Consider the following 14,119-nt stretch of genomic DNA (forward strand, 5'->3'; position numbering starts at 1 on the left):
CTTTAAATGATAAAACTTGCCATTTCAAAATTTTGGGGGGATAAAGACTCCTTTGGGGTGAATTTAATGTAAAGGCATGGCTTTGAAACTCATTAGTAGTAAGCCTGCTTCCTTAGGCATGGAGGTCAAATTTCAGCATGAGGTATGTAACAATAATATAAAGCAATAATAGTAATGGTAATTACAAATCACTCCCAAAGAAAACATTTGCAAAATGACTGCAAACATGCATATATTATTATTTTTTTATGTGCTTTAAAGTGAGATGTAGCATAATGCATTCTGTAATAATGAAAGCATATGAGTTAACACCTAAAATCATCAATATGGACATTCTCAAGCTATAAAACAGTGATAGAAATTAGGGACGGACAATACTATTTTTCATTATTGCTCTGAAAGTGTCACAGATACAGCCTCATGTATAATATTAGAATCTGTCAGAAGAGACAAGAGTTCCACTGACCCAAACCCACTGCTGCATGTACTAAGATGTTGAGCACTTATTGTTTGCAAAGGCCACGTGCATCTCTACTAGGAGAACAGAATGACACCTTGGACAATTGAGTGAGAGAAAAGCCTGAAGCAATAGATTAAAATGGGATTCTGACCTTCCTCACATATTTCTCCTTTGTATCCTGGCACACAGATGCAGACTCCCATGATGCAGGTGCCATGGCCAAAGCATGTTGGATCAATGCATTGTTCTTCTGGAACGTCGCACTCTGGCCCCTTCCAGCCATGCCGGCAGACACAGTGTCCTTTCTCGTATTCTCCATTCCCACCACACAGCACAGGGCAGGAATCTGAAGGTTGGCAAATGAACTTGTAATGTTCTCATAATGCTTTCAAAGTCTCCAAAGAGCAATTCTCTATTGATTCTCGTATTTCAGGCAAAAAAATGTACTATTTCTGTCTTACCCTTTATTAAATAGGCACATGTTCATGATTACAAACAGAATTTTCCTCTTATGGGAGTGAAATAAAGGTAAATTAAAAAATATCCTCAGTGGAGAAATTATTTCAAGTACTTTCTTTTGATCTCACCCTACTCTTAAACTATTATTGTTATTATTTTAAGCTAGGATTTTTCTTTCTTATATTTTTCTTCCTCAGGGAGATGTACGTTTACTTTTAGGAAGGAAAATCTAAAAATTTTGCTTCCTAAAAAAAGCAATAAGTAAATAATTAAAAAATGTTAAAAAGCAATAAGTAAAGTTATTAATGTTATAAAATATTATCTTTAAAAAGTTGTGTAAATAGATTTCTATTGGACAGATGTCCGTTCCTACAACACATTGTGCAGACCTTTATTAAAATGCTAATTCTGCTTTGTCATTGTTAGTCTCCTTATTAAAACTATGGGCTTTTTGAGGACAAGGCCTGTATTTTTTGTCTTACTGATTTTTTAATACCAACCATCACCTCCACCCTCAACCTCCACCTCCTCAAGATCTATCATGGTGCTGGGAACCTAGTAAGTGCTTTAGAATTCTCTACTGAATGGAATTTAATAGAAAGAAACTAAGTGTCTGAGAAACTTGATATTAAAGTGTTAGCAGACTGGGAACTTTAAGAATATAGTGAAAATGAGCAGAAAACACCTCTAAAATAATAACTGTAAGTCTATGGGAAAACATGATGTGATTTACCTAAAGCTTTTCAAAAATTAAACTATGGGCAAGTCTAGGAGAGTGAAGTTTGCTAAGTTTGACTTCTGACTTTCCAGTCTTTACTTTGTAGGCTCCTTACTCATTTGGTGATAACCCACCCCTTCCACATACATTGGTGTGCATAAGCAGTTATCAACTTACTTCACTTTTAAAGTCAGCTCATTATGAATTAATTTGTGAAGGAAATAAAAGCATCATGTAGTGACTGGTCAGACAACCTATGTACAAATCCCAGCTGTTAGGTAACCCTGGTTAAGTCACTTAAACTCTCTGGCATTGTTTCTTTGCCCATAAAAATTGGATAATAGCAGATCTATCTCATAGAGCTATTGTAGGAAGCTGGAATTAAAAGACAGAACACAAAGTGTTTAGAACAGTGCCTGGCATAGTAAGTGCTCAGCTTTTGGCAGCAGCAGTAGGGAACACTGCTGCTGTTGCTGTCACCACTACTACTGTTACTTACTATTACTATTACTACTAATTCTGGGTTATGAAATCACATCTATTTTCCTAAACCAATCAGAATAACAGAGCAACATTACCTCTAGCACAGTCAGGTCCAAGGAATCCTGGGAAACAATGACAATGGCCAGAGATACACTCTCCATTTCCATTGCAATTGGTTGAACAGTCATCCATTATTTCTAGTAATACAGAGAAAAAGATAAAAAAAATGAATGAATCTCCAGGCTGTAGAGTCTTTACATTTTTTTAAGTTGCAGGAACTCTGGACCTATGACAATTTTGCACTTTGCTGTTTGTGGAGCACTTACTGTTCAAAATCACATACAAAGACATCTGTAAGATGTCATATGCAGTACAAAATTATAAAAAGGGCCCTGGGTTTGCTGAATTGGCTGATCAAGAGTGGAACTAAAAAACGTCATGATCTCTAAAGTACATAAATATTCTAGTTGAATTGTATTCTTAAGAGACATTCATGATAAAGCTAAAAAATGTACCAGGATTACAGGGCATTTCTCAAAAGCAAAACAGGCTTTAAAATGTAACCCAGATGACTAAGTCTACTGCTTATTTTTCAAATTTAGCTTTTAGCAAATAAAGTTTCTTCTCTAGCAACTTATTTAATCTACTATCTTGATAGCTTAAATATGATATTCAGTATTTCATTTTCATTAATAAGTGACAATGGAAGGCTTTTAAAGTAAGTGTTCATATTAAATTCACCACCACTAAAAGCATTAGAACCTAAGTATTTTGTTGAGAAATGCTTTCTTAACTGTAGATGCTTATCAGTTTTCTCCCACTAATTTCCTTTCAATCCATTCTTAGAGAAGAATAGATTTCAGATGAATTGAGATGGCTTTGAAGGTACTGATAGGCAGTTTTGGTGACATAAATATGTACAGTGCAACAGAACTTTCATAAGACTTATGGTAACTTCTCTGAAAATCTATAATATTATACAAATGTCAGTCTCTCTGACAATTAGGTGAAAAATGTTTGTATTTTAAAATTGTGTTTGAGCACAATAATGATCAAATTCTAAGTCTGAACTATTGTGGTACCTACGCATTATTCTTGCAGGGTTTTTTTTTGTGTGGGGTGTGTGTGTGTGTGTGTGTGTGTGTGTGTGTGTGATCTTCTTCTCATTCTACCTTTCTATAAATTTCTCATATTCAGCATTCTTGGACTCTGAGTTTAGTGTTCTGGCTTATTAAACTCACACTTTTCTTGTGTACCATTTTTTCCTTTTTCAATCCAAATTACCTGCTTCACCAAGTTTCACTTGGATAAGCTATTTCTGATTAGAAGGAGAGATTCTAGGAGGTGGTCCTGATATTTTCCACTGAACAATAAGAGTGAGAATTTATAATGAAGGTCGAGAAATAGCATTTCTACAATTGTAGCCTGTGGATTACTTGTATCAGTAGATCACCGGGGGCACTTAAAATGGAGATGCCTGTGTTTCAGCTCTAGATCTACCAAACCTGCTTCAGAGGAATGCAGCCCAGTCATCTACATTCTGACAATCAATACATGAGAGCACTGAGAACCAATGTTTTAAATAGTAAACTTCCATAGTTAGAGAACTTTGTTCTAAATGTTGCATTTTTGCCTTGAGAAGAATAAAAACAAGAAAAAGAAAGAGGTATCTAGTCCATTTGGGGGATTCTTAAAAGCTGAGAATGAATCCAGTGGCTGGATAGCCACCCTATTATCAATTGAAGATATTATTTGTCTAACCACTATGTGAACACATGCCTTTTGCGGGTTTATGCCAGTCTGGTCCCTCATCACAGTGTTAGAAAGCTCAACTGGATAAGCAAGTGACACCTGACATTCACTTAACCACACCTGGGCTGACTGAAATATAGCATTCAGCAAAGAGCCAACTATTTTTAACTCATTAAAACACTAGTTATCATCAGAAAATCACTAATTTACTTAACAAGTAGTTATGAAAAGGCATAAAGAGGCTTTTTATCATTCAGAGATGGAACAATTATTATCTGTTTTCTACTTCTCTAGCTTTGTTGTACCAAGCAGTAGTGCCACTTCTTAAATCCACATTTGAATTTCCCCCATGCTGGATGGTTAGTAGGAGGCCATAGAGGAAGCTTTCAAAAATAAACATAGTTGAATTTAATTTCATACCAGATCCTATTGGCAACTTTATGGAAGCAGCCTTGTGGGAATGTAGCTCTTCTGGAAAAAATGTTTAATAAAGCTTGCTATCAAAATAAATAAAAATCCCTACATCTTATTGACTTATTTAAGAACTGTTCCTGGGCTCAAAGGGCTGTACAAAACTTAACCCCAGCAATGCAAATGAGAAGAGAAGGCAATATAGGCTTTGGAAGCTGCCACTTCCACTGGGTATCAAAGAGACATTGAAACAGCCTAGGGACTCCAGGAGGAGGATGGCTGCAGCAGAAACACATAAACAACCAGTGATGAAAAAGAATGTGTTTTTCTATTTGTGTTGGCCTCCAGTAATCTTTGCCTTCTATCTTTTAAATCTTACTTCAGAATTACTTCCTAGAGTCCAGTTCCTTAGAGGTGAGAATAATTTTGAAGTTCTATGTTTAAACCCTGTTCTTACGCTACAGTCAAAAGCCCCTTGGTATTTGCATCTGTGCTGATGATACGTTTTGTTTCTGGTAGTTATTCTCATGGGAGAAACTAAATGTAATGAATAATCTTATAGAATGAGTATAGTCTAAAGGGTATGGAATTTGGAATCAGACATACTGGTTCTCAAATTTCAATTTTGCCACTTGCTATCTGAGACCTTGCCAAATTATTTACTCTGTCCAAGCCTCCATTTAGTTATTTGTAATATATGTATCACTATTCCTGAGCTATCTGGGTTGTGATGAGAATCAAAGAAGATAACTGAGTGTAAAGCATCTAGTACAGTGCTTGGGGCAGAGTGGCACTCCATAAATGCTATCTATTATCCTACTACAGAGCAAGTTGCCTGAGATTAAGGGATATTGACAATGCTGCCTATACTACTGGAAAATAATATGTAGTAACTTAGACCAGTGTATGACCTGTATTAGTCATTTAGTAAATGTTAGTTATTAATTGTCTTCATCCTTGTTAGTAGCAGACCAAATATAGTTGAGATCAATCAACTGATTCTAACATTATCATGAAATAGATAAATGAGCAGCATTTAGAGCAAATTCATACAAATCTGACTTTGTTTAATCAAGTATATTGGCTTCTTTTTACTCTGATTAAGGTAAACTTCAAAAACAAAAATAAAATGAGGAGGCCAGGCATAGTGGCTCACGCCTGTACTCCCAGCACTTCGGGAGGCTGAGGCGGGTGGATCATCTGAGGTCAGGAGTTTGAGATCAGCCTGGCCAACATGGTGAAACCCCGTCTCTACTAAAAATACAAAAATTAGCTGGGAGTGGTGGCAGGTGCCTGTAATCACAGCTACTCAGGAGGCTGAGGCAGGAAAATCACCTGAACCCAGGAGGCAGAGGTTGTAGTGAGCCAAGATCGCGCCATTGCACTCCAGCCTGGCCGATGGAGAAAAATTCTGTCTCAAAAAAAATAAAAATAAAAAAATAAATAAAAAAAGAGGAGAATTTAGGGTGAATGACTTATAAACCTTTTGATTTTGGGAACATTTACTTGAGTTTTCTTTAAGTGAAATGGTAGCAGAAACGTTTCTGTTGCTTCTAATTTTAAAAAGACAAGAGAAAAGTAAAGAGACTGACTTGCATTAAGCAAAGAGCAAATATGTTGTTGCATATGAAACTGACAGATTGATATGTAGATGATGTGAATTGGATCTCAAAGTTTAGGTTCTTTGGGGGAGGAAGTAAGGGAAAGGAAAAAACCTCTAAACACGTTTCTGCGTCTATTGATTTTTGGAAGGTTAATATATCAGTTAGTGTTTTAACTTGAGCTTAAAAGTAAGAATAACAGGAAGAGAGAAAGTCTTCACAAATATTTTATATCTTCTAATTTATCTAATTTTTAGGAGAAACTCAACCTTTCATAACTCCTTGACATGTACATTATTAAAATTAAGCCTCTATGGAAAAATGCCATGAAATATTCATCCGTTGAACCTGCCCCACTGAGCCTGTCAATAGCAGAACAGTGACATGACTTAAAAATTTATTTTCTATTTTAACAAGCAAATATTTTATCTTTTGAAGATATAAGATCAGTGGCGTTTTTCTCTAGGGGAAACATCATCATTTCCATTGTATTGCCTTTCTGATTACTTTAGAAGAAAGTTTTGATAATCTTATGGCTGGAATACCATTTTCTACTGACTCAAGGTCTTCAGCATCAAGTAAAAATAGAACATAATTGTTAAAAAGAGCAGATGGTATATCTATTAACAGTCCACACATCTTCCTAAACATATGGCTGAACAGGTTAACTAAAGGATAAAGTGGTGAGAATTGTATTGAAAACTGACAGCTGTAAAATATTTTCTTGTCTTTTAAAAGACACGTGTTTCAGGAAAATTCACACAATACGATACTGTGTCTATGAGTTGTCTATTTTCAGGACTCTAAAATTGCTAAGGAGCTCAGTTTTATTCACACAAAGGGTCACGAGGACTATTTATCTCAAAATGACAAAAGAGTGAGATGTCTGAAACTAACTAGGGTGAAAGTGAATGAGTATATGCAGGCATTGCATTAAAAAGAACATGTTTTAAAAGGCCCTGAGCACACTGAAAGAGACATTGTGATGAATTTCAAACTGAAATATTCTGTAAGAAAGGGCTTTAAATGTCTCAAGTTATTATCCTTAATATTCTTCTCTAAATAATCTTTTGTTGTATTTTAAAGCCCTAATGGTTCTAGAATCAGTTGTTCTAAAGAAGAACTGTACTGAAACTAGTTTTTCTATTTGAAAAAGGTATTCATTGCTTTTTAAAAAATAATAGAACTTAAATTAACTCGCTTATTCCCTGTTTCACTGAAGTTGTTCATCTATGTAGCCTTTGTAATAATATTACTAAGGTAATTATTTCTGTTGAGAACACATAAAAAGGTATATGGCAAGTGTCTTAGAAGAGAAACAAATAAGGTAGCATTAAAAAAATCTTAATCAGCATTTAAACAACATCAATGATAACAACAATATAAACTTTTGTCATAGTAACCTTTCCTCAATAATGACTTCAACTCAAAGTGAACAATATACTTAACCCCCAGGACACTGTCATCACTGATTGTGTCTTTCTAGAGTTGAACTGTCAATTCAACACATTAGGCAAAGCAGCTTACCAATTGCTGTAGTTAACACGAATACTTGCTCCATCTTTTTTCCATCATTGTAAAATGCCAGATACCAAGGTCCTTGATCCATATACTCTATGAAACCTGTCTCCTGAAGCGAAGTTAAGATCAGGTTCCGAGGGGAGTGCTGTGTATCATCAGAGCCCTTGGAGTCCTGCTTGACCAGCTGTTTGCCATCCATTAGTTTTACAAAATCGAACTGGAACAAATACAAACATAAAGATGAGCCACTACTTTTTCTTCTAGACTGATAAACATCCCTAACTGCAACTGCCCTATTTAATACTTCTTTGCTTTGAAGGTGAGGAAAGTGGAAGAGGAGGTTATCAATTTTTAAGTATATTTAGACTTGGCCAGGCACAGTGGCTCATGCCTGTAATCCCAACACTTTGGGAGGCCAGGACAGGAAGATCACTTGATCCCAAGGGTTCAAGACCAGCCTGGGCAACAAAGCAATATCCTTTGTTTTAAAAAAATTAACACAAATTTTAAAAATTTTATAAAAATCTTAAAAGTTTTTTAAAGAGCATATTTAAACTCAAAAACATATTATTAATTCTGAAAAAACCCTCACTGTAATTATAAATATTATAAACCTTTCAGTTTGAGAGTATTCAAAATAATTATTTAAAAATCAATAAGTAAAAAACAGAAAAAAATCTTGTTTAGTATTATGCAGGAGAATCTTGACATTTTACTAAAGCATCTGATAGAAGATACTTGAAAATGCACCTTCCACTCATAAATGTTACTGTGACCTTCTCTACAAATTAAAAACAGTTGTATAGTTTTTAAAATAAATAAATGAACAGTCAAAAATTTGAGAACATTCATCACAATTTACTACATTTGTGGGTGACATATTTACATATTCAAAAGGCCCCTCCCCTCCATTTTTTTTAATCAGGTGACAAACACCTGGCACATGTTTCCTTGAACATTTATTTTTTGAGTCACATTTGAATGCATTCTAATTCCCTTTCTATTCTGGCCCAGAAGGTAAGGTTTTTTTTTAGTTTGTTTCTTTGTTTAATATGATCTCTTGACTAACTGAAGGTAAAGTTTTAACTATAGTCGTATCTGTTGGGGAAAAAACAAGCCCCGATGTTTGATTATTTTTGCTACTTCTTAGATGAAGTAGTGCTCGGAATGGGTTCATGTGGGGAAAAAATAAGGAGAAGAAAATAAGAGAAATGAGATGTTTAAGGTTTATGGAAGGGCTATAAAAATCATAGAAGTTTTACACATTTAAGTTATTAACAATAGTAAAGACAAATTTCTACCTGTAAGACAAAACCTAACTTTTTGACTAATTTCTCACTAATTTCTGATTAATGTGCATTCCGTCATTGGTAAAAGGGGACACAGGTGTATGAAATCAGTGAAGGGTGTGTGGGCAGTAAAGCTAAGCAAGATGAGAGGTCTGGGAAGCTCATGAACAGCCAGTTCCAGGAAGCAGAAGTCAAGTTCAAAAGGTATTGTCTTAAACTTTCTTTTCTGAATCTGCTCTGCTAAATGTTATTCCTTATTCTCCATGTCATTTGTTTTTCATTAGTTTCAGTGTAATTATTCTGGATATTTATTCATGACAAATATTTTTCTGTCCTTACCTTTGACAACCACATATTTCACAAGTCACAAACCCTGTTCAACCCATCACCCTTGAAAAGGTTTCAAGAAAATACTTATAATATCAAATACCTGAGTATGTGTAGGTGGAATATTTCTTCTGCCATAAATTCCCAGAAGAGAGTCCTTGGCTAAAGAAATATTGAATTTCAGATATATTGGATGGTGGATAGTAATCTGGAAACGCCAGAATAAACCAGGTGGAATGGTCTGCATGACCTGTGCACCAATGTCAACTTCTCCAGTGTCTATCGCCCGTCCCTTCTGAAACACTAGTTTTAAAGGTAGAGAAAATTACAAACCATGTTCATCTTAATTTATAAAGCAATGGTTTTTAGCTTTTCAAGAACAGATATATCAAAATAACTTACTCAGCTTTTTCTTCCTCCCCACCCCATCTGTCTTTCAAGGCCTTGCCCAAATTAAATATCTTCTAAGGAGCCTTCCCCAACCACCCACTATGTCAGTCTCTCCCTTCTCTTCAAATCCTATTGCATTTATTTCAATCAATTTCACTACTTTTAACCATTATTTACTGAGTGCTGTCTTGGTAGCTGCAAGAGATACAAAGATGAATAAGAGGCAGTTGTTGCTCTCAAGGAGCATTGAAAATAGTAGGGAAAATAGGACAAGCACATATAACCTCACTGTAGAGAAAAATAAGTGCTCTGTGTATTTGAAAGAGGGAAAGTTATTTGGTTGGAGGATACTCCTCATCTTTAGCTGTCTCTATCCTCTTTATCTTCTTTTATTTCTCCTTAGCACTTATCACCATCTAACATACTATATATTTTACTTATTTATTGTTTATTGTCTATTTTGCCTCAATAGAATGTAAGTTCTGTGAGGACAAGCACTGCACAGGGCTGTTTTATTCATTGGTTTATTCCCAGTACCTAGAACAATGTAAGCAACTGTAGGCAAAGAACATAGATGATACATATGTACTCAAAGAACAAATGGATGAATGAGAAAAAGTTACTACAGGAAGTGGCATTGAAGATGAACCTTAGAGGAGGACAAGGATTTCAAAAGAGTTATTGGGAAGAGTGGTGCACATGGAAAGGATGGCTTGAACTAAAAAGAGGAAAGAAACTGTAAAGCTAAGGTGTAGGGTATGTGTCTATAGAGAGGAGCAGTTGGAATTAGGGCTGGAGGGAAGAAGGAAATCATGTTGTCTAGGGCCTAGAGGACCAGTCAAAAGGGTTTATTTAATAAAGGATAGAAAGCCATTAAAGGTTTTTAAGAAGAGGGAAGAGGTTTGGGTACATTAGAAAGGCTAATCTTGAGGCAGAGGTAGGATGAATTAGAGCAGACGGACACAAGAATGACATAGGAATTATGGGTGATTCAGGTGAAATGACACGAAGATCTAAATTTAGGGTATGCCCAAACACCTCATATAGAAAAACTACATCTCAGTGAAAAATAATTTTGTGTGAATGGAAAGAAGGAGAAGGTATGAGAGACAATGCTAAGGAAGATACTGCAGTAGAGATTCTCAAACTTTAATGCGTACAAGAAGGCAGTTGTTTTAAAATACAAATTCTGATTCAGTAGGTTCAAAGTCAGACATTTCTAACAAGTTCCCAAGTGATGCCCATGTCGCATGGTCCACAGCCCACATCCTGAGAAGCAAAGCTCTAGAGAACATTAAGTGTTGGGGCTAACGGAGGGTCAAAGCTAACCCCGTGATTGTGAGTTGGGGGATTTAGACAATGCTAATAGCAAAAACAGGAGCTGGTCTGTGAGGGAGGATGTTGAGTTTGGGCAATCAGAGCTTTATTATTTATTGTCATATTTTCTAATGATTTCTGATGTGCTAGTTTAATATGTGTTTTCATAGAATCTTTTGTTTTGTGGTAATGGGGAGGGTAGGAATACAAGAGGAGGAGTAAGAATTAGTTTTCCTTGATTTTAAGCAAGGAGGGTTACATCTCAGGTGAGAAAGCTCAACTTGGCCTCATTTCACATCACCCTATTTTTTTTCAGCCATCAACTCCTTCTCCAGACCAAACACAGTTTAAAAACACACATGGTCTCTGTCCTTTGTGCTCACCTATTATAAAGTTAACAGCCCATTAAGAAACACACCTGCAGTGGCTTTATTCAGTGGCCAATGCCTTGCAGCTTTTAACTCCCTAAAATACCTCCAATTATTGCTTTTTGTGGTAAGTCCAAGAGTAATAACTATTTTAAGAATGTTCACTGTTAACTGTTAATAATAGATTTCAAATGCAATTTTGTACATAATTATGTATTACAGGACACATAATTTTGTGGAATTGACATTTATAATAAAATATGCCCTTTGAAATGATAAATGACCAACTGAGGACCTTATTTTTCACTGAAAGTTACTTTTTCCATGTGAGACAGATAAATTTGGCCCCTAAAGGGTTGATTATACATTTAACTCTTAAGTTCTAGAGCTGACAATGTCTTCAATGACCAGACAATTAACAGACCATGTTTATGTGGACACTTCTGTTCTCAAGTTAATGTTCAGTTTATTCAACTGCTATCCTCATTAGGGGCTTTTATCAATCTTAAAATGCATCATTTGGTTATGCAAACAATATTATAAATATAAAACAATTCAAAATGTTCTAGGTTCAACAAACACTGTTTTAAAAGTGCTAAGAATAGACTTTAATGAATAGATATTGTCTTTTTTAAAAAATCTGAACAAAACTGGTTGATGGACATTAATCTTTATATTCAAGCTTTACCAAATACTACACCATCTCTTTATTCTGCATTTTATAGCATCATATATTGCATAATGAAGCTACTTAAATGTTATTCAATAAATCAAAAGAAACTCAGGAAGTTGTATTGTTGGGCTTCTCTGGTTATTAGCATTACTATATATCTGGAGTACATATGCATAAGTTATTTATGAAAAGAATTTTAAAAGAAGTTGATCTTATCCCTTGAAAGCTTCATTACAGCTAAGACAAGGTAGATGAACAGAGGTGACAACATATGAATGAGCACGTGGATTATAATTTAAATAAAAATAGACAAAGCAAGCTAGTTGTGGTGATTTGGTATTAGAGAAGAGACATTCTCACAGCTTGCAGGTGGAAAATTTCTCAGCCTCTTACCTTTTAGAGTTTCATGCATCAGAAAGGAAGATCTCTCCCTGTTAGCAATCTACACCACTAAATAGCCTGCTCCATTTTATCATCTCTCAAAATTTGTTATAGACTATAATATAATAACTATGAATTCATTTATCATTTCACTATTTTTCTTAATGTAGCCAAAAGGTGGGGGCAAACTAAAGAGACAGAAATTAAATGTAGAAAAACAATACAAAATAGTATTTTTTGAGGCCAGGCGCGGCAGCTCACGCCTGTAATCCCAGCACTCTGGGAGGCCAAGGAGGGTGGATAACCTGAAGTCAAGAGTTTGAGACCAGCCTGGCCAATGCCAGGAAACCCCATCTCTAGTTAAAAAAAAAAGGATTTTTTCCAAAAAATTCTGTATTAATATAGGTAAAGGGAATATATTTGGCCAAACTTAACACTGACTCTGATCCTTTGTTTGCAAATTGTCAACAGCAGAGATAGAATACAGTATCAAGGTACAGTTTTTTTTTTTTTTTGAATATGCCTGTTCTAATGGGCATTTAATCACTTATTTTACTAAAGCATATTGGAAAACCTAGGAAGACCATATTCTCCAGTTACAAAACACTTCCTTGCACAAATTTGAGATTAAATGCAGAGAGCCACAGATCATATCAAGCTGTGCAGTACTGTAGTTATCACAGTCTCACCAATATCCACCAATTTAGTTTGAGCTAAACACTCTCTTTATAGGTTGCAACACAGGCATCAACTGCTGAGCAGGAAAAACCAATGGTAGATAGGGCTGTGTTGAAGGAGGGCACACTAAGTGATAGTAACTTAGTTCAAAAAGAAAAGGTCAAGATGCTTGGAACGTGAAAAAAAGAAAAAGGGGGCCTGGAATTGGTGACAGACAATGTGTGCAGTGGTGGTATCACCTAAATCAAGATTCCATTGTATCTAGACTCAGACACACACTTGAATACTAATTATATGATTACTAATAACATTGTCCATTATAAAATAGGAGGTAAATAACTATATTCTGCACATTTGTGTGTGCTTACTTTTTCTATTTAATATAGCTAGACATGGTACATTCAATGATCCTATGCAAAACTCGGTTGAATATTGGTAGAAGATACTGAAACATGGTCATTAAAAATATTCCACCATTAAGTTTTAAGGTAAAAATGACCAAGTTAAAGGCTATGGTATAGCCCATAAATGCAATCTGAATTGTATTTTAAAGACATTTGCAAGTTTTATAAAGTATATAATCTATGTTGTCCAAAGAGAAGAAAAATATGCATTAAGAGCATATTTGTCCTTTACTTCACACTATAACGTGTTCAAAATCTTTAAAAGATATTGGTGTGTTTTTCAGTCAAATTAGACCTAGTATGTGTCTCACGATATAAGTATCATCTTCTTTATGTTCCTTTAAATATAATATTTGTTTAACAGTAACACATCTTCGCAAATTTAGATTAGCAGTGCTTGAAGCAAAATGGGAGGTGGAACTAACCTCTTCTCTATGATTAAACGGCTGTAAAGAGATCAAAGGGGTATAGCAAAAGCCATCTAAAAGGTAAGTGGAAAGCTACTGTTTCCATCTATGTAGCTTAATGTAATTTTCCTTATGTGAACTATTGAAGAAAAATATGTATTCAACTCTCAATTTTTCAGGGGTAGATTTTCTGGATTATGGATTACACATGCTTCTTGTATCCATTATATTACCCAAAAGTAGTCAAGAGAAAAACAAAAGGAAGAATAAACCTTGTGCCTAGTTGGAACTTGGTAAGTACTGCTTGGATGAATTAATAAATTAGTAATGTTGATAATTTTTTTGTTGATAGTAATTTTGATAGTATATTTGACATTTTGGTCAAAATGTACAACTTTTTTATTACTCTCAACTATGTGATAGGTAGGTCATCTTATAATTGTTTTTATTAAATGTCTAGTAAGTAGATGTCAAGAATTT

General features: G+C 35.0%; 1 protein-coding gene across 1 annotated transcript in view; it reads right to left on the reverse strand.

Moving 5' to 3' along the window:
• Positions 1-14,119, reverse strand: part of TENM1 (teneurin transmembrane protein 1) — a 498,746-nt gene that overhangs the window by 265,757 nt on the left and 218,870 nt on the right. The window contains exons 5-8 of the mRNA XM_050776593.1: positions 9,125-9,324; positions 7,412-7,622; positions 2,216-2,317; positions 612-806 (exon numbers count right to left, since the gene is read on the reverse strand). Coding sequence (XP_050632550.1) covers positions 612-806; positions 2,216-2,317; positions 7,412-7,622; positions 9,125-9,324 — 708 coding nt within the window. The remainder of the gene's footprint in view (positions 1-611; positions 807-2,215; positions 2,318-7,411; positions 7,623-9,124; positions 9,325-14,119) is intronic.

This window comes from Macaca thibetana, chromosome X (assembly GCF_024542745.1).
Source record: "Macaca thibetana thibetana isolate TM-01 chromosome X, ASM2454274v1, whole genome shotgun sequence".
Taxonomy (NCBI): Eukaryota; Metazoa; Chordata; class Mammalia; order Primates; family Cercopithecidae; genus Macaca; species Macaca thibetana.